Source organism: Triticum urartu, chromosome 7A, assembly GCF_056163025.1.
Source record: "Triticum urartu cultivar PI428250 chromosome 7A, HENAU_Tu73, whole genome shotgun sequence".
NCBI classification, from domain to species: domain Eukaryota; kingdom Viridiplantae; phylum Streptophyta; class Magnoliopsida; order Poales; family Poaceae; genus Triticum; species Triticum urartu.
The window spans coordinates 702,889,941-702,911,691 of record NC_141879.1 but is presented as its reverse complement, the minus strand read 5'-3'; the positions used below and the strand labels follow the sequence as shown (position 1 = coordinate 702,911,691).

General features: G+C 46.9%; 2 protein-coding genes and 1 pseudogene across 2 annotated transcripts; 1 reads left to right on the top strand and 2 right to left on the bottom strand.

Moving 5' to 3' along the window:
* Window positions 1–8,869: 8,869 nt before the first annotated feature.
* On the top strand, window positions 8,870–9,733 carry LOC147961805 (uncharacterized; annotated as a pseudogene).
* A 3,025-nt stretch (window positions 9,734–12,758) lies between these two features.
* Window positions 12,759–13,967, bottom strand: LOC147961804 (uncharacterized). Its single transcript, XM_087533949.1, has one exon. The coding sequence runs from the start codon at window positions 13,965–13,967 to the stop codon at window positions 12,759–12,761; it is 1,209 nt and encodes a 402-aa protein (XP_087390075.1).
* Window positions 13,968–14,003: 36 nt separating this feature from the next.
* On the bottom strand, window positions 14,004–17,228 carry LOC147961803 (uncharacterized). Its single transcript, XM_087533948.1, has 5 exons — window positions 16,820–17,228; window positions 16,303–16,750; window positions 15,964–16,203; window positions 14,399–15,779; window positions 14,004–14,279 (listed from the first exon to the last, which is right to left on the bottom strand). Exons 1-5 carry the CDS (start codon window positions 17,226–17,228, stop codon window positions 14,004–14,006), a joined length of 2,754 nt encoding a protein of 917 aa, XP_087390074.1.
* Window positions 17,229–21,751: the final 4,523 nt, after the last annotated feature.

The window sequence follows — 21,751 nt, the reverse complement described above, 5'->3', positions numbered from 1 at the left end:
GTATAATGATAAAACACAGTAATATTAAATAGAAGGAAAAAGAATGACTCAAAAATCAATTTTTATAGTAAAGTTATTCATAAACTAGTGATTCACACAAATTTTAAAAAATTCAAATTTAAACTATTCAAATTTTAAAACTAATGGCACTAACAGAAAGTTTATAACTTTTGTGACCCAAAAGAAAAAATCACTAAAAAACTATAAGTATTTAGTTCTAAGTAGAAATGAAAAAATAAATAGTAAAAAATGCCACCTACTGGGCCACCACGGCCTGAATACGACTAGAAGCCCATCCATGGGTCAGGATTCAGGCCCGCAGAAGGCCCAGCAGGCCCACAGGCATAGCGGTGTGAGATTAGGCCCAGAGGCCTGCAGTTCTGAGGAGTTCAATGCAGATGGCGGGGCAACGCTTATAAACAGGTGCGGCCGCTCCTCAGCTAGCGAGGTGGGACTAAACATCCCACCGCACCGCGGCTTTGGCGGGCGCAGGCCTTTGGTCCCGGTTGGTGGCACCAACCGGGACTAAAGGGGGGCATTGGTCACGGTTGGTGCCACGAACCGTGACCAATGCCCCCCTTTAGTCCCGGTTGGTGCCACCAACCGGGACCAAAGGCCGCCACTTCCCGCCCTTTGGGCTGCTGAAAAGAGGCATTTGGTCTCGGTTGGTGGCACCAACCGGGACTAAAGGGGGCATTGGTCACGGTTCGTGCCACGAACCGGGACCAAAGCCTTTCCTATATAACCAAACACTTGGGAAATTTACCCCCACCCGCCATTCTTCTCCAACGCCGCCACGCTGCTGCGCTGCTCCTCGACGCCGGCCCCTGCCCCGACGTCGCCATCGCCTCCCCTAGCCGCCCAAGGTCGTCGTCGCCGCCCGCTCGCCGTCGGCCGTGCCCTCGCCCGACGCCGCTCGCCGCCCTGCCCCGACGCGTGTCGCGCGCCCCGGCCCGCCCGTCGCCGTCGCCCTGCCCCGCCCGTCGCCGTCGCCCTGCCCCGCCCGTCGCCGCCACCCCTGCCCCGCCCGTCGTCGTTGCCCCGCCCCGCCCGTCACCGTCGCCCCGGCACGCCCGTCGCCGTCGCCCTGCCCCTCCGTTGGTCCGGCCGGCGCCCCTCCCCTGTTTTTTTTCATATATTATATGCTTGTGTATATTGTGTATATTGCTTCTTTGTGTATATTATGTATATATGTCAGTATATATATTGTGTATATTGCTTCTTTTTAGATTTTTTTCATATATATGTTTGTATTTTGTATTTTGCTTTTTTATAAAAATGTATATATGTTTGTATGTTCTCTATGTATATATGTTCATATATGCAAAAGTTAGATTTAAATATTTAGAAAAGGATTATCTATATATGTTCTCTGATTTAGTACATTTTAGGTTAGTTTCATTTCTAGAAAAGTTTTATATATTTAGGAGAGGAAAAAGGGAAATAAGAAGAGGAAAAAGGAAAAGAAGAGGAGAGGAAGAAAAGGAAGAGGAGAAGAAGAGGAGAGGAAGAAAAGGAAGAGGAGAAGAAGAAGAAATAGAAAAAATTCTATTTTTTCTTCTTCTCCTCTATTCCTTTCTTCTTCTCCTTTTTTTCTTCTTTTTTTTCTTCTTTTTTTTCTTCGATCTTCCCCTCTATTCCTTTCTTCTTCTCCTCTTGTTATTTCTTCTTCGTATTCTTATGTTTTATCGGGTCTGTCATCGTCAATATACCCCCCCCCCGATAACTTCAACACGAGGGGGGGTCGATATACCCCTCCCGATAACTTCAACACGAGGGGGGTCGATATACCCCCTCACGATAACTTCAACATGAGGGGGGTCGATATATATACCACCTCCCGATAACTTCAACACGAGGGGGGGTCGATATACCCTAAATAGCAAGTGTCCTCGGTGTGAGATACATGTGGCCGTCGGTGTCGGACAGTACATCCACGTCCCGCAAGTGACGCGGGCGTCGACCCGCGTCACTTGTGGGACGTGGATGTACTGTCCGACACCGACGGCCACATGTATCTCACACCCGCGATACTTGCTATTTAGGGTTTCCTCTACCGCTCGGCGACCCTCGACGACCCTCTTCCCGATAAAAAAAGAGGAAGAAGAAAAAAAAGAGGAGAAGAAAGAATAGAGGACTTCTTACTCCTCTATTCTTTCTTCTCCTCTTTTTTTTATTCTTCCTCTTCTTTTTTTATCCTTGAAGCGTTGTCGAGGCCACCCCAAACCCTAGAGAAGCAGCGTCGAGGCCACCCCAAACCCTAGAGAAGCAGCGTCGAGGCCACTAATTAATATTAGTTCTACGTTTGCCACTAATATATCCATCTGTCATGTTTGAATAATAATTGTCATGTTGTAAATATTTGTAGAAACTATGGACACCGCCTGAGAATAAGTACAAGAAGAGTTGTTGGGGGACATAATCGCACGAGGAAGTGATGCCGTCTGCTCGTTGTTTCTCAATGGCACCGATGGTCTGGAAGTGTCTGGCTATGATTATGATGGCTCCGGTGACCTAATGCCGGTGCAAGAAGGAGACCGTGAGGACGGCTCCGGTGACCCAATGCCGGTGCAAGAACGAGACCGTGATGATGTCTCCGGTGACCGAACCGAGTCCGGCCAGGTATATATATTAGTTAAGCTTCTGCTGACTAGCTAATTGATGCATTCATTGTTTTGGTATGTACACATATTAATTAAGTCTTTGTTCTTTTTTCTAGCCCTCCGGATCGAGCACAACTTCGGTAAAGAGACGAGGCCCGAAGAAAAAGTTGAGCCTGGATGAAAAGTTTGAGATCATAGCAATCGCGCCCGACGGCCAACCGATTGAACCCCTCCGGACAAAGAGCGCATTTGTTGCTCGGTGCGGGGTTTTGGTTAGGGACAAGATCCCGATCAGCATCCAGCAATGGTTAAAGCCAGCTACAGAAGACCCTGAGGTGTCTTATGTCAATGATATGCCGAAAAATGATCTTTGGACTGAGCTGAAGTCAAATTTCACCCTACTACAAGAGGATGATCCGGAGAAGCCAGTTAAAGAGCAATTAATCAAGTCTTTTGCTCTTAAGAGGATGGCAGAACTATTTAGGAGGTGGAAGAAAGAGCTGAATAAGTTTGTCGAAAATAAAGAGACACCAGAATTCAAGGGCAGATATGAGAAGATCAGAGATCACTGGCCCGCATTTGTGGCCCACAAGACATCGGAAAAGAGTAAGAAGATGTCGACGACAAACAAGCAAAATGCTGCGAAGAAGAAGCATCACCAACGCACGGGGTCGGGTGGCTACCTCGTAGCCCGGCCTAAGTGGGCGAAGACTGAGAATGATCTGGTTGATAAAGGGATCGAACCAGAGACAATTAACTGGCCAGACCGTTGCCGGACTTGGTTCTTCGGGGCTGGCGGAACCTTGGACCCTGTATCAAGGAAGTGCATTTGGACGAACGATCAAATGGACATACCAGTCAAGAAGCTTCAGCAGTATATCGAAGCAGCGCAGCAAGGGATGTTCGTTCTAGATAGAGAGAATGACAAGCTCACAATGGCCCTCGGGAATCCTGAGCACCCTGGACGGACACAAGGCACGCCAGGCTCCATTCCATGGAAGGTTGGGTTTCCGGACGCAGGCGCTTACAAATCCCATGAGAGGAGGAAAAAAATGCAGCAGACCCAAATGCAGGCGCTGCAAGCAAGGGTACAAGCGATAGAGAAACGAGAAGCAAATCGCAGCAAACGTACTGCCAAAGCTTCCCCCGAAGCTACCCCGCCATCTCAGCGGAGAAGCAGCGTGGCTTCCACCGAGCTGCTTCAGCCGGAGCATGCCTTGACGGCTCCTGCCAGCTATCCCGTGGATGCTATCACGGAGTCTCAAAATTGCCACCTTATGACGCAATGGATGAATTTGTAGGTCAAGGCGGCTGTTGGCTCTGTTTATCCTACTGAACCCGGCGCAACTTTTCACTGCCGGCCGATTCCAGAAGGATATGCTAGGGTGATGGTGGATGAAATAATGGAGGGATTTGAGGACCTCCAGCTTGACCACCCTACCGGTGAAGGGGAGACTAGGCTGGGGTCTGCTCTGAAGACTCCATGCCTATGGCGGAAGGAGCTCATCAACCTTCCGAACTGGACGCCTCCGCCTCCTCCTCCTCCTCTGGCAAGTCAGGGCACTCCGCCTCCTCCATCGCCTCCTCCTCCGGTGAGTGACGATCAGGGCACTCGGCCGGCTCCTTCTCCGGCGCGTGGCGGCACTCCGCCTCCTTCTCCGCCTGCGTCGGCGCGCCCGAGCAGCCAGCCTCCTCCTTCTCCGCCTCGTCAGCAAGGGCGGAAGAGACCTGCCGCCGCTCTGGCTGCTCCGGCGCATCGTAATCCTTCTCCTCTGCCTCGTAAGCAAGTAAAGAAGACAACCGCTCCGTCTGCTCTGCCGGCGTCTAGCAGTACAGCCAGAGGCAGGAGGACATACGGATTTGGTCCTTCTCTGAAGACTCCAAAGAAGATACCATACAGAGGACCCCGGAGGAGAACGCCGAGATCGCGCGAGAAGAAGTGAGGAACTTCTTTGAAGGGGTGAAAGCAAAGAAACATCCACCTCCGGAGGAGAAGGTAGATCCGGTGAAAGCGAAGCGCACTCTGGCTGCCCTGACAAAACCACCCAAGTCTCCGCCGAAAGGAAACTATGAGCGCATTATTGGAAAGTAATTTGCCGAAGCGGAGCGGTCGGGAAGTACTGTCAGTGATCAAAGGCTGAAAGAACGACGAGTTGGGAAACAAATTTCCCAGCTCGGCGAACAAGCGAAGCAATCGTGCCCCCGCTCAAGGTGCCTAGCGACATCGTTGCTAATGATCCGAGGATGGTGCCCGGTTATAGCAATCTTGGAGATTACCTGCCCGACGATGTACATTATGATTTCATGGAGGTGCAGATACAAAGATACGAGTACGGGAAGCCTCTCGTCAAAGATGAAAGATCTCTATCAACGATGATGCGAAGATTGCATGATTGGTACTTGAAAATCTGCAGAGAGTCTGGGGGGAGGATTACTTTGTATGTGAGAGTTAAAAAGGAGCATGACCTCGTTGGAATTGAACTGTTGCCTGTTCCATTTGAGGAGTTCTTTCAGTTTTTCAATCAATTGGCCCTCGATAAAGCAATGGTCACCTGCTACTGTCTGTAAGTAGTACTACTTCTGTCATTAAGTCTCTCTATATAGCTCAGCTCTTTCATTGCATGTATTTATAATTATCCTCACTATATTATGCAGATTGAAGATCGCCGAATTGAAGAAAATACAAGTCGGTGATATTGTGTTCATTAACACATATCTCATAGATGCAACTGAGATTAAATTTCATGCCGCAGATACCGAGGACAACTTGCTACGATCGTTGGTAATAAATGAAAACAAAGATATAATACTCTTTCCTTACAACTTTAAGTGAGTGTTACTGTCTTGTGCATATTCGGTTTCCCTTATATATTAGTCAAGGTTATAGTAATGTAATTGATGAGTTATGCATGCGTGTGCAGTTTCCACTATATTCTCCTAGAGATTAAGCTTGAGCAGGGACTAGTAACCGTCTTAGACTCAAGACGAAAAGATCCCCAGGACTATGCGGACATGACTCAAATGCTCGAGAAGTAAGTTAAATCGATCAGTATCCACCATATCAGCAACTTTGTTCATTTCCTAATATATCAAGTAATTGTTTTTTTTGTCTGGCAGGGTTTGGAAAAAATTCACCAAAAAAGCTCCGGGACTCCCGAAGAAGCTGCAATTTAGACACCCGAAAGTAAGTAATATAGTAGCATGTTCCGCGCATCTCCTATTGATTCAAGCGCTAGTTTCATGGATACCATTTGGCATTCTTGCTTATCAGTTTGATTGACCTCTATTTCTTGTAAAGTGGTTGTGGCAGGAACAAGGGAGTGATTTCTGTGGATACTACGTTTGCGAGTCCATCCGCCACACGACCTGTGAGCGGGGCTACTCTGACGAACAATATGAAGTGCGTAAATAACAACATTCACAATTTTATTTTATTTCCATCATTTGTGTTGAGTTTCATTCATTCATATATATATGTATTGACCCCCTTCTTCAAATTAGATGTTTCGGAAGCGGGATGAACTCCTAGCACCAGCTCGCATGCGAGCAACTCAAGAGGAATTGGCGGCATTCTTTCTTGACCACGTGATCGCTGAAGACGGAGAATACTATGTGGACCATGAGTCCATATGTTAGGAGATTATATTTGTAGGAGATAATTATTGTATATATGTAGCCGGTAGTGTCGGATAGATATACGAGAACTTGTTGTTCGACCAATCTATCGGAGAAGGGGAGGTGGTCGATATCACTTCTCTCTGTATGCATATATGTTCATGACGATCTTCTGTTTCCTTCGTTTGCTTACTAGCTAGCTAGCGTGTCTAGTCCTCTCTATACGTATGTATAGTACGTAGCGTCGACCAAGCACGGACATAAGAGAGGACACTTCTCTCTATTAATTATAGCTAGCTAACACAATATATGAAACACCTAAATTAACCCCCCAAAACCCCCAACCCCCCCCCCCCCCTCAAAAAAAACAAAAACCCCAGCCACAGAAATGCTGACGCGTGGATGGCTATTGGTCCCGGTTGGTGCCACCAACCAGGACCAAAGGCCCTCCTGCCTGGGCTCCGCGCACAGGCCACGTGGAGGCCCATCTGTCCCGGTTCTGGATTGAACCGAGACTAAAGGGACAGGGCATTAGTACCGACCCTTTAGTCCCGGTTCAGGAACCGGGACAAAAGGCCCTTACGAACGGGGACAATAGGCCTTTTTTCTACTAGTGACAATCTACATATTACCATCGAAATAATCCATTTATACAATCTAACTTCCTGCAAAGTACTAAAGTGTGAAATATTTCATACTACTATCGAGTATTTTTTTTTTTGCGAGGTACTATTAAGCTCACAAGCCAGTATCCATCCACACCAAAACATAACAATTTACCCAACTGATTATAAAATTAAATGAAAAACAATTATGAGAGGACGGTTCCCTCAAGTCAAGTCCATGTGCTTCTAGCGAGTACCAAGAATAAAAAGGATTAGAACATCGGCCAGTATATCTCAAAGGGCACGACCTTCCCGTGGGTAACCTTGCCGTGGTACGTGAGACTCTTCATCACCCCTGTCTTGAGATCGACAGCGTACACGTTCATGCAGTTGTCCTTGACGAACAATGTGCCACTCTTCTCTCCCAAGAGGGTCAAGTGCATCTCTTCTGCTCGAATCTGCTTGGGTGGTTTTAGCTCGACGTTTCGGGTGTATAGCCATGTACCACCATTCTCACTCCCTCTGTTGCCTTGCTGCATACATATTTTTACCTGTAGGCCCGGCCTTTGCAGGCAAAGCAATGATAGTGTCTCATCGGTAGCAACACTAAGTTGCGGTTCATAATACGTTCCAGACATTTTGTCTTCAGTCGGGGTCACAATCTTCGTCATGGAGACATTGGAATTCTCAACATCTACATCAATAGTATGCAAGTAATTGTGACGGCTTAAATGGTACCCAACAAGCTAGTGTGTGGTCCCTTGGCACACGACTGCGTCGGAATGCTTGAGCGGCCCGCAATTGGAGAAATTCTTAGCCTCACGACCTAAATTTGTAGGCTCGATCCACCTCCCCTCGTTGTACAAGAACGTGTGGAGGACGCACGGAGAGTAATACTCTCTATCGTTGCAGTACATGATTAGAACTTTGAACAAAGTCGAGTAGCCCCGTGGCTACAAGGACCGTTGCTTACCGTTTGAGGAATGGTCTGCATCGGTAATGATGGCGTAGCCACCGTTGTCAAACTTCCACCTGATCTTTAGCGGCGGGAGTTCATCGCATGTGCCGGCAAGCAGATTGCACAAGGCCAGGTGGATGATGCTTGGTGCATCGGAAGAGGGGAGACGCACGAGGATGAGGGGAAGCCTACCATATAGAAGGGTTTTCTCAGATGCTTTAGAGTGTGTGACGGATCGTTTTCTCATATGCTTTAGAGTGTGTGACGGATCGCCACTGTATCTCTACCTAATACTAGTAGAATGCCCGTGCATTGCCAAGGGCTTCTGAAATAGTTTAATGAAGTTATATAAAATGGTTTGATGAAGTTATATAAACATAATGCAGGTAGAGACAATATAACACGGTCATAATTGCATAATAATTGAAGTTTAATTTGACATCCTTTTTGTTTTTTTATGAGATATCACCGCTTTCATATCATTATATTGTAAAAAACCCGATGGTCCCTTTCAGCGACGTCGCTTCGGAACCATTGTCAATAGATTCTTTTTGTGCATCTCCAAAATCCATATCTATGTCTCATATATTCTGAAAAACAATAATATAAAATAATGCACCTTTTGCGTTAACATGTGTAGCACCTCTTCTCGTGGTGTTTCGGTCCGAGCGTCATCGTTACATCAGTGCATATGCCAGTTGATATATTTGAAACATCATTCGAGTCCATCACTGTTTATCTCTGATGGACAAAGGTGAAACATATAAAATATAATGATATTTTATTCTGTATTATATAAACATCTATAATATATAATAAAAACAAAAGTAAGACTAACACATATATTTTCAATTGCATTTTTTTCACCCTACAATCTTATTCGGACCTTTTTTAGAAATCCTTATGCGGACCTCCCCTAACTCCTCTCCTCCTCACAGCCAGACCTGGCCAAATGGGCCGGCCCGCAACGGCACGGTCCGGCCTGAGTTAAACGGGCCACCTCTCCCCACCCGATGCTCAGAAAAAAAACCTCTCCCCACCCACTCTCTCCCCTCCCAGCCACTCACTCTATCCCCCTCTCCCCTGCGATGGCGTTGGCCGATGTCCCTCTCAGTCTCTCCCCCTCCTCTCCCCACCGCGCCGCCCACCACGTGCGTCTCCCAACTACGCCGCCGGCGCCGCTGCCGCTGCCCTCCTGCGCTGCTGCGAAGGAGGCAACCACCGCCGCCCACTTGCGCAGCTCAACAACCGCTGACCCACCTCGCCCACCGCGGCCCATAGCTGGACCACCTCCTCCCCGAGGAGACCAGGAACTCCGCCTCGCCGAGAGCTACGCCATCCTCGAGCCGCGCTTGCTGGGGAGCCGTGGATCGACGGAATCGCTCCCATCTCCTCCCACTCGCGCCTCTCCTGTCTTCCCCGATCCGTTCAAAAGAATTAGGGTGCCCCGCCGGTGTAGTGGTCCGCCGCTCGCCGCCGCTAGAGGTCCGCCGCTCGCCACCTCCCCCCCTCTCGATTGCTTGCTATGCAGCCTGGGCGTCGTGGTCCACCGCTCGCCACCGCTGGATGGCTGGAGGTCGTCGGCACCCAAGTACCGCCCACGCTCTGGCGCTTGCACGCCGCCGGCCCTGCCCCATCCCACCCTCCGCCACCACCTTCCCCACCCCGAGCTCGGATTTACGACGCCCACTGCCTTCCAGTTCGAGCTCCGCCTCGACCTCATCCCTGTTGCCGCCGTCTTCCCTGAACCAAGGAAGCCCTCATCTGATACGCTCTCGTCCGCGACGTGCTTCTCCAACCATTGGTACGCAGCGGTGGTTCGGTCCGGGAGGTGGCTCCTGCAATCCTGGCGTCGCCGCAGCGGTGGTTCCATTCCGGCGGCATCTAGGGAGCACACAACGTCCACGAGCAGCAAGCAGAGCCGGCCAATGATGCAGCAGCGCTGGCCATGAGGAGACGCCTGCCGTGGCGGACGCGGAGACAACAGCCATGGGCGTGGAAGACGGTTTTGGATCCTGTGAGCCGCCGCACCGGCCTTCTGCTGCTCCATGTCCAACAAGTTGCCCACAAGGCGTCAGTGTGGCATTGCTAGCTCCAGCTTCCCCCTGCAATCGTCTCTGCCGCCGGCACTTGCACGCAATCATGCTGGTGAGGCTCTTCATGTTTACTTTCTTCTGCTTGTAACATGGCCTATACTCACAAATATTTTAAATCATCTGAACAAATGATGGTAAGTTGATTCATATGTAATGTGACATCCTGATTACAAGTTCTGTTAGATTAGTTTTGTCTGTTGGAATAATTATTCTATTGGAATAATTGTTCTGTTGGAGTAGAACAATGACATCCCTGTGATTCAGTTTTTAGGGGAGGGACAGAATGGGAGTATAAAACATTTGACTACTGTATTTTTTAATACTTATAAACAGGGAGTATATATCATCGAGGTAGTACAGGGATATCCAACATAATCAGAGACCTTATGGTCGGATCGATCTTCATATATAGTAGAATGTTTTATTTGTTTGTGAGTTAGGTAATTGTTTTTTTTGAGCCGTGGTGTTTTCCACAGTACTAAATTAGTATTAGTTATTCCTACAAGTGCTAGTTGTTCATAAGCATATAATATAATCTGCTACTGTCAATATTTACCTCTGAAACTCTGGTATTCTACTCCTTTATTTTCCTGATACCTTGTCAGTCAGTATGTACTGAGTATATCCACACTACAGGTTTCTGTAGTTCAAGATCAAAGGCAAGAATCAGCCAAATATGATGATGAGAACAAGGCTAATGATGGAGAACCTTCATCTATCGAAGCTGAGCAGTCTATTGGGAATACTAAGTTTCAATGCGCATCCTAAGTTTCAGTTACCTGAAATCAAGGCCAGTTTCAGTCGATGCCGAAGTAAACTACCACATGTAAGTTTAGGGACACACATTAGTTTCCGGCTAGGGATTTAATGGTTGCCGAACTTTATGCACATATGGCGTAGTAGAGATGCATGCTTCGTTATCCTGCAGTTATCTGAATTTTTTCTGACCTGCACTCTTCTTGCCTTTAGTTCTGTTCTTAACAGAATTATTACTTACTGACAGACGAATACTTGTTTGCCTTCATCATCTGCATTTCAAATGACTCATTATGCATCAGGCTAGCTAGGCGATATGAAAATTCTACTTCTTGGCTATAGTCACCGAGCACTGCAATTTGAAATTACAGCCACGAATTTTGGATTAGTCGAAAGGGCATTCTTAATCTGATACAGTCAACCGAGCACTGCAATTTTCAAAACAAGAAGCGGCTGCTACCATATTATTTATGTTTACAATTAACAAACTACATCCTGACATTCCTTCTTGTTTTTGTTTGCATTCAGACGTGATGACCTTGAGAAAATCCATGCACTTCAATTGGACAGGAGTTTTCTGCCACGTAATCGATGATGCACTTCACATGACAGAATTGTAAGATCAGTACTTCTATCTACTCTATTCATCACATCTACACTTCTGTTTATTCATTCTATGAGCTCTCTATTTAAGAGAAACAACAGAGACTACTATTTAAGAATAGTAGCCTTTTCAATTAAATGCTGAAGTATGTGTTTTCTGCATGCACCCACAAGTTATTCAAGAAAAACTAATTAATGCCTTAAACTTAAAAGTATCTCGTGGCCAAAACAAACAGTTCACTCAAAATTAAAACATGAACTACTTTTACTGGTAAGTGGTAACTGTGCATCTCCATATTGTGCTGCAAATAAAAGCATAACAGGGTTTAGGAACCACAGTTTTAATTTTGAAAACCTTTACGAGTTTAGCAATAAACCGGCATGGTAGCAAATTTTTTAGAAATACAGGGTAATAAAAAATGTAGTACTTCAATGTGTGGGCAAGCAATAGTACGTTTTTTTATAACAACTATTAGGATGTGATTCGAGTCTAACACGACATTTTCAATGGTAGTCACATTAGTAACGGCTGAAATGTATGCAACTTCTATATGGTGTCGTAGTGTCATTTGAAGAGAGAAGTATTGCCGCTTAAGATAAACAAATATTGACTGAAAAAATGTACCATGTCAAAACTGCCCAACTGAAATATCATGATCTGCACCTAAAGTGTGTTCCCGGTGATGAAGACAACTATATGTTGTTTCCTTAAGGAAAACATGCACACACATTATTGATAGACAAAAATGCCATAATAATTAAATTTGTCTAGTGTATACTAACCGAACTGAAACATATAGACTTAAAACAGGGGGCGGTCGTATCATGTTATTATCTAACAGGTCATATTGGCTATACCTACATCTCGAGATGTTCAAATCATAGGTGTACTGGATGCCAACTGTATAGATGCATACTCTAAATCCTCAGAGTCTGAGCAAAACGTGATAAAATTGAAGATGAAGTGCACTGGCCCGTAGCAACGCCACTGAAGCTGGCATTCTTAATCTGATAGTGGCCGTGCACGTTTAAATAAAGATTGCAGTCAAATAAGAAACAAAGATAAACATTTGTACAAAAGCGCTCCAGAGCAACAAATTATCTATAGAATAAGAGTAAATGCTATTGTCATATTCAAAACCCGCCGGTTTCGTAAGTGCGGACTTCAGCCTGTAAGGACTTCCTTATAGACGATGTTCTTCATCGAGGTTTGTAAGGACAAGGAAGGTCTTTTTCGCTTCTTTGATTTACCACTTTGCTTCTTGCCATTATCCTTCTCTTTCTCCTTCTCAATGAGGATCTTTATGTTCCTCTTCGCTAGGTCATAGAGTTGACCATGAGAGAACACCGGATTAGGTAGGTACACGCCAACAATCGGAATCGTCTGTCCTTGAGCCTTGTTAATCGTCATAGCAAAGCTAAACCTTACAGGAAATTGCTTCCTCTTGAACTTGAATGTAAACATGTCATTGTCAGACGGGCATAGGGCTATTCGAGGAAGGAATACCCTCCTACCTGCGTGTTAGCCGATCACGATTTTTGCGTCGATGGCGTTCCTCTCGAAATCTCGGACCACAAGCCTCGTCCCGTTACACAGACCATTAGCCGGGTCAATGTTCCTCCGAAGTATGACAGGGCAGTTGAGCTTCAGTTTGAGTGCATGCGGAGGCAGACCGTTGGGAGTCAACCCATTCAGGAACTCGGAAGCGTAGTAGCCATATGGGTCGTCTTCTGCACTGTCAAAGCTATGGTATATTACTTCTTCTCCCCGAAAACGCTCTACCATGCGTATGTTTATCTTGTCGACGTTGTCGTTTGTGGTGGAGAGGATTGCGCGTGAAGTCATGTAATTCGGATCGGACATGTTGTCATCTAGTCTTGGAAACACATGGTCAATCAACTTCTCTAGGTCGTCACCCTCGCCTGTAGATGGCACACAAATATCTTCAGGGAGTTGTATGTTTCCTTGATCGTCAACTTCCTCAGTGCCATTGCCTACCCTTAGCAAGTAATCCGCAAACCAGGTGTCATTATGAGCCCTCATGTTGGTGACGAGCCTTAGCTGGCGCATACCCTTCCAGAGATGTGAACTTCGGAGGGTTGCATCGATTATCTGACCTCGGGACCCCCTCCTGACGACCGGAAGCACCTGCCTGAAGTCCCCGCCAAACACAACAGCTTTTCCTCCAAAGGGTCGGTCCCGTCTTCCCATGATGTCGCGCATGCTGTTGTCCAGTGCCTCGACCGCCTGTCGCTTAGTCATGGTGGCATCGTCCCATAGTATCAATGAGGCCATCCTCAGTAGCTTGGCGGTACCACTCTGCTTCGTGAAGGTGCAGGAGGCGCCATCATTGCAACTCAATGGGATCTTGAACCTCGAGTGGGCAGTCCTGCCTCCAGGCATGATAGAAGCCGCGACGCCTGACGTAGCGATAGCGATAGCGATGTTTCCCTCGCTTCGAACCTTGGCAAGCAGTGCCCTGTACAGGAAGGTCTTCCCTGTACCTCCCGGGCCATCAACAAAGAACACACCCCCATCAACGCCATCAACAGCAGCTAGTATCTCGTCGTATGCAACCCTCTGCTCGAAGTTTAGCGACGATGCCAATTTAGTGTCGTTGATGTCAAAATCGATGTTGGATTCCTCGATCACTTCTCTGGCCTCGCCCTCGGTTGGGTCGAACGCATCGTCAATGCATGGAAGAGCGAAATCAGCTATGTCTTTGCCCATGGACTGCAACATACCCCTAATGTCAAGCAACACCATCTATTCCATCTCAATAGGGCACGTGTGTGATCGCCGATAGTCATCAGACATAGGCTCGAGGTGCCTATCCCATAAACCACGCACGTCGCCTGGCTCACGGTGCACCAAAATTGTTGCGAAGAGCCTCCTGAGCGAACATGGCATCGCCCATTGCTCTGCCTCGGTAAGACAGTCGTCGAGCGTGTTATCTGCCTCGATGAGTCCCAACCTTTCGGTAGCCTCTCTAAAGCTCCCGCATAGCCTACCTTCCACGGTGAGCAGGTCCTCATAGGATGTCTTGCCAGCAACATGGTTTAGGAGCACACGCAGATAGTATCGCTCCCCCTCGGCAGGATTGGCAGACACAATTCGACCTATCTGATAACGCTCCACCCGCTCTTTCCAATACTTCTTACCCTTCTGCCATGTGAACCTTCCAGGAAAATCCTTGTACAATATATTCCTAGCCCAGGGTGGTTTTGGTTAGCTTTGAAATACTCTGTCAACATAGGTTTGGAAGCATTCTCAGAGGCGACTACGTCGGTCAAGTGAGCTTGCTCATTGAAGGCCACCCTGTGCATATTTGGGAGATGAAGAGGCAACTGTAGGACAGGCGGGTCATTTGCACACAAGGGGAAGCCAAATATCCTCCACATCGCCTCTGGAGGAGTAACCCACCTCGCGTCTACGTATCTTTTGATCTCATCAATGTTACCATCGGCGTCGGGCTGGTCGATGCTGAAAGAAGCCCTATCATAGCCCTTGTATATGTACTTGTAAAGGTATTTGACGGCCTTTATGCTGGAGCAAACCTCAACGTTGATGTGGCAATTGAACATCCGTAGAAGGTAAGGGTTATATGGCACAACCCATCTGTTGTCCAACATTTTACCACGGACCTTAGCCTGCCAACCATCATCTCGACGACGATAAACTGGGTATGAGTCCTTGCCCTGTGCCGTGTTTTCATTGAACGGCCGTGGGTATCTGCACTTGCACTCATTCTGTTGCATGCACACATTTTTGGGGTTGAGAGCACCGCATGGTCCGTGCATCATATGTTTCACCACCAAGGTGTGGAGTTCAGGATACTTCTGTTTGTCTGGGAGCTCGGCAGAAATGAGTCGGTCGTACTGCTCTGGAACGACAAGCTTATAGACAGAATCCATGATCAACAAAAAGTGTTCGTGGGGGAGGCCCCTCTTCTGGAACTCGACTACGTATACATGTGCGACAACAACACCTAGGATATTCTTCTTGAACAAGATCTCTTTCATAGCCTCTAGCTTGCCATGGAACACACGAGCCACAAGATCAGGTCGATCTTGCGCTGTCTGACCAGGAAACAACTCATTCGTTATCTCTTCCCAGTTAGGGTTGCAGGTCATGGTCAAGAAGATGTCAGGCTTCCCGTACGTATGGACAATTTCCATGGCATCCATATGCCTCCGCTTCATGTCGCGGTCGCCACCTGGGTACGTTCCAGGGAGCACTATCCTTACTCTAACAGCGCTTGCCCGGGTCTCCCCGGATGTAATTGCATCAACAACTCCTTTATACAGGTCGGCACGGATCTTTGTCTGGTTCTTCATGTACCATTTCAACCTACAACTCTCAATCTTGATGTACATGTCCACCCCCCATTGCTGTAGCAATCGTGCTCCACAGAGTATGGGATTGAATATCCCAGGCCGTGTCTGCAGCATGTAACAGTAGTAGTCTCTCACGGAGACGCATAACCTGCTATTCCCCTCTGCACATGGATGAGTAGCGCGGAAATTAGAATTCATATGAGAACTACACAATACATCAAAACCACAGAATACGCATAAGGCTTACCTGCATCCTCATCATCATCATCATCACATTCACCTCTTGGTTGTTGCACAACCGGCCAAGGGACATTATGTTTAGGTAGTTTCGGGTGCCAACCGATCCCCCCCCCCTTGGGTAGAAGAGTGGGTAAGAGAGCGGGTCATACGAGCCAGCCGTCACATGTATACTGTGCCTCTGGTTGTCGTTCTCGCAAAGTGTAATCCTACGATCGAACCTCTTCGCTAGGTCAGTGCCCTCCACCCAAATTGCAGCGACCTCAGATGACAGAGATCTATTATACTTCCGTTGGTCTAGTCTCTGGTCAGTGTTGAGGTCTATCCTGTAATCGTTGAGGTTGTCTCTGTGCGCACCCAAACTCCTAAACTGCTGAGAGTACGGGTTTTCCCTGAGTATGTGCACCAACTTTCTAACGACATCCTGGTCTAATTGCTCGGTGGCAGCCTTGCGATGGGTTAGGCCTAGGTTGTCGTCGTAGAACTACAACTGTAGATGATCTGGACGGGATGTTGGCCCGAAGGAATGAACGTTGTGGTAGATGGTGCCGTGCGCCCGAAACGTGTACACCCCAGACTTCATGTTTGTGTATGTTTCATCGAGGCTGACGCCGAGCGTTGTGAAGGAAAAGTGTCCGTTGAAGAACTTTATGTTCTCCCAAAAATTCCTAGCGTCCGCATCAGTGCTAGACCAAAGCCTCATGAGCTCCGGGATGGGCTCCTGTTGCTTCAGCTCGATCTGCCCACTGCGACAGCAGAATCCCGGGGCCTCGCTGACAAACTTCTTGGCCTTGCAGTGGTCGCAGTTTGCGGCGTGCTTCAGGATGTGTGTGTTGTCTGGTAGGTTTGAGTACACATAGTCAAATGGAACATGGTCGCCATAGTTTTTGTGACTTGAGTCTTCCAATTCGTTGTGCTCCAAGTCATCAGCATCTGAGCCTGCAAACAATGTTTCCAATTAGTGTGATACCCCCAACATGTGGATTACGCTCAAGCGATTGTACATACCTTCACCAGCAAACAGGTAATATTCATCGTCAAAGAGGTCGTCAGGATTGACATCATCATTCATGAGACCATTGAGGTAAGCGTCCATGTCGTCTGCCCAGGTGCCAAACAACACAAATGAGGGTTCAGTCTCAAGGGACGCAAGGAGAGTAAGGATGGGGGTGTTACCTTCACTTCTGATCGTGTACTCCGGCGTGCTAGATGATGTTGAGGCACTGTGTGCTTCAACTACGGTAGGTTGTCCCGTTGATCTCATTTTCGGTATGGAGATGGACCTGACGGTTGGGGTATTAACCCTACCTGCAAACCTTTCATTACGACGATCTAGCAAAGCATTCCTCTCACCACGTGGCACCTGCGTACATATTTTTCGCTTGCCAATTTTCTCCTGAAGCTTCATTGCCGCCATACTTCCCTTGCAAGCTCGCTCTCTTGTCCTACGCTGAGCTCTGGACTCTTGACTCTGCTCGTCGACTCCATTATCCGCAATTGTTACTGGATCACTGGTTTGCTGTCGGCACTTTGTAGGTGCTCATTGATTTCGATGAGGTCGCCATCTACAACACCATCACCTAAGGTTCTGCTTAGGTATGCACCTACAACATTATCGAATTTGGTATAAATAACCGATGAATGATTACAAAATGAAAGATGATCGTTGATGGGATAACTACCATCGGTTTCGGTGTTGCGAATGTATGTGGGGGCCGACTTGACAGTTGTAGCACGATCTATCTGTTCACCGCCGGATTGTTGCGTGATGGTTGGAAGTGTGAGGGTCGGACAATTGGCATGAGTGTTGAAAGAGGGAGAGTTGGACAATGCGCTAGTTAGATCTGGACGTGGCATTGCGATCGATTCAGCACATGGGGTGTTTTTCCTTCTAGCATAGTCTGCCTTTCTCTTCGCACTTGACTCCCCCTGCTCATCACGGGTCCTGCTGTTTCGTTGTTCCTTTCGTCGCTCACGCTGCACTTGATTATTGTTTTGGAGGTTGATCGTACCCTCTTCCTTTTTCTTCCGATAAGATGCCCGTCTCTGTGCATTTCTCCGCTCCCTTTGTTCGTCTGCCATATTACTACTGCGGTCTCTTGCACGTTGCCTCCTAGCCAACTCTTTTTCATGATTGAATTCAGCAATGGCTGATGCGGACCCATCTTCTGGAGCATCATCATGTGACAAGGATGTATAGTTCAAGCTCGATGGGTACAATAAATGAATCTATATTATCATTGTTATGTTAAAAGTTTAAACACCCGTACCTGGCATCGAACCGGAAGGCTGATCAATATTAGTGATATCACCAAGAGGGGGCCGGGATGTATAGTTCCGGTTTGATGGGTTGGCTGGTTCAACAATAAAGTTAAAACATAATCATCTCATCAATGCTCAACAATCATGAAGATCTCGAACTAAGCCAACACGTCTACTGTTTTCTTCAGCCATTTTTTGTTCCATATACTTCGTTTGTAAATGCCCTAATATTTCTTGTCTAGCCAGCATGTATTTCGTGCTACAGTGAGTTGATGTGAAATCCTGTGGTATTTTGTAATGATCATCTAATTTCGAGTGGCATTTACTTGCAGGTTTGTTAAAGGAACTTTTGGCAAGAAATACACAACCGTGCCATTCAGTGGTGTACCTCTGTTATTGGCAAGAAATACACTAATGTGTAGCTCACTGCTGAGGTAACATCAAATTCGTCTAATACTTGTTCTCGCATGTAGAAGTAAAATGCTCTTTCAGAATACAGTTAAAGGTGTCAGTATATTCTTCAGGTTAGCAAACTATGATTGATTGCTCTTTATGCTAATCTGAAGAAGTTTAGAACCATATGTATTCTGAACATTGGCAAGTCCGCTTACATAAATTCTTCTATTTTGCCATTGCAACGAGAGAGAAAAAATACATGCAGTGCCAATGGAGAACTTGGCCCAATTGATAATATACCCATCTTGGGCACTATACATCTATTTCATATCAACGTTTGCTACTGACGTTGTGATAGTTAATGTTTCATACTCCACATTTGTTTCTTTTTCTGACAAATCGAGAACCATCTATCATATTATTCACCTTCTTGAGTGCCGGTAAATCTAATTTAATTTTTTTAATCCATTTACGTCTTTCTAACACCGCAGATGTTTTTTTAAGCATTCTGATATATGACATTTCTTGACCGTTCATATATCAAACTCCAGTTTTTAACTTCATATTGAATCAATTATTGTAAGTCAAAGCTAAAAGTGCATATTCTAATATTTGATTCCCAAATTTGGTTTGTCACCGCCGTAAGCTCATAACTTTAAACACCCGTACCTGGCATTGAACTGGAAGGCTGATCAATATTAGTGATATCACCAACAGGGGGTCGGGAAACAGTCTGCTTTTCATTTTGGAGCTTGACCTGTTTATCCTTTTTCTTTCGATAAGTTGCCCGCCGTCGTGCGTTTCTCTGCTCCCTTTTGTCGTCTGTTATGCTATAACTCACTTGGTCATTCACAGCAGCACATGTTGTCTCGGAATGAGTTGGGTATACATCACATGTTGGGGTAGGCGATGTCACAAGCTCCGAACCACCACAACCAAGGGCATTAAGACACACATCATTGTGGGCAGACTCTCTGGCTGCAGGAACAAAAGAAAATATGTCGGTTAGGCTAATACATGAACATGCATCCCTTTAAGCACAAATCTGGCCATATGAAAGGCATAAAGTGACCTGCGGCATAAAGTGATGCAAGAGTACTCCTATCCGGGAACGAAGGCACATTATTGTCTGCACGATGTATAAACAACAAATCTTGATGAGAATTAGTCAACATGTACATTCATAGAGACGTTTGATCACTGTCCATGATGCATGTGTCGGATCATACCAAATGAACTTCCTGCAAGGCCGCAGGCAAAAATATCTGTGAGAGTACTCGGATCAGGGAACGAAGCAACATCAGGGCTACAGAAGGAGATTGATGGGTTGCCTACAAAACAAAACCAGTATAGAATGAGGCAGTTTCCTGCTAACCGAATAGGGTAGATAGTGTGTTTAAATATGGAACCCACATATGTAAACTCGCATGCCCAGGCTGATCAACAATTGTTATATCAGAAAGAGGGTGTTTGGTTAGGTTTGCAAGCTCGTCCTGCTCTAACCGTGGCATGCAAGTTCCATCTGTTTCCTTGTGTGCTTCCAAGTCTGTTAGGCACGATTGATCATGTTAAAACCATATGATACAACGGATAGGGGTATTTACAGACTCCAATACCTGGAGTCATTTGATAATTGTCAACATTGTCAGCTACGGGAATGATTGCTGGGTTGTATTCATCAACACTTCCGTCAACATTATGGCCTGGAACACATTAGCGAGATACAATGATTGTTGGGCACCCTTGACATCTGACTCATTTATGTTATTCTAACGTACCTTGGCTCCCTTGTGAATGTAGGTCAGCAAGAGGGGGTACAGGCACATCTGACACCCTTTTCTCTTCCGGTGCCTTGCTATTTGCATTTCCCATTCGGACCTATCATTTTTCAACAGCATTAGAATTGATGTGGTATGTATACTGAACAATTGGCTTGCCATGTATTTTTGGTGTTCCAACTGCGAACATAGGGAAGAAATGACTACACTTTATACATCTGATAAACATTTATTGTCTTGGGATGTATTTTTGGTGTTCGAACTGGGAACATGTGGGGAACATTTATTCGTATGGCTCCATTGTATATGGCTCCATCTGGTGGCTCCATCGTATATGGCTCTGTTGCATATGGCTCCATCTGGCTCTGTAGCGTTGCGTGATCTTTAAGAGATCATGAGTGTACGTACCTTTAAGAAAGCAAGGTTGAAAATTGATCAATGAAGACGCCCTCCACTGCTTGCCGCCGTAGGCATCGTCGTCGGAGATCCGTGGCGTGTGGCTTCCCGAGGCGGTGGCGGCGGTGTCTTGCTGACCCACGACGGGATCGTGGTGTGTGGGTACCTGACTTGGCGGTGGCGGCGGCCTGCTGATCCGCGACGGGATCGTGGTGTGTGGGTACCTGAGGCGGCGGCGGCGGCCTGCTGATCCGCGACAGTATTGTTCGTGATCCGCCACGGGCGACGTATGTGAGGCGGCAGCGGCGGCGGCGTTTTCGTGATCCAGGACGGACGTGGGAAACGAGGAGCGGATCGGGTCCTCGTTGGAGCGTCGATCTGGTTTTTTGTCGATACGTAGTTTAAAACCAGTGGTACGGGGTGGTGGGAAGAAATAAAACCGGACGAAAATAAAACCGGACAGGCTACCAACTGCTTCATTAGGAGTAGAGAAGATTAGGAGTAGAGATAGAGATTAAAGGACGGATCGTTTCTCCATTTTTTTTTGTCCATCATGTGTTTCCATACGCCCTCTTTGTTCCCTTTCATACGTCCGTCGTTTTGGTGTTAGGAAAAAATACGTCCGTAAATTAAAAAGGACGCCGATAAGTGCCACACGTGTGGGCGTTAGGAAGTCCGCCCACACATTTTGTGTGGTGTATAAAAGGAACAGCTCACACATCTACGTGTGGGCAAAACAATTAGCGCCCACACGCCTCTTTTTTTCCCTCATGATCCCTCTCACACGCGTGCGTGTGGGTGAAGTTGATAACGCCCACACGCCCGTATGTCAGGCCTCGTACCTCCTGGTCCCGCACGTCACGCGTGACGGTCACCGCGCGCCCGCAGTTGCCATGGTCCAGACCCTCGTCCATGTTCGTTTAATTGCAGTTGCCATGTCGCTGAACTATGGTTGCCATGTCGGACAACTGCAGTTGCCATGGTTGCTCAACTGCAGTTGCCATGTATGGTCTGATCTAATATAGTTGCCATGATTTCATAACTTTAGGAGTTGCCACATACTAACACTAGGCAGTTGAGAGAGTTGCCATGTGCTCACAAGCATGCT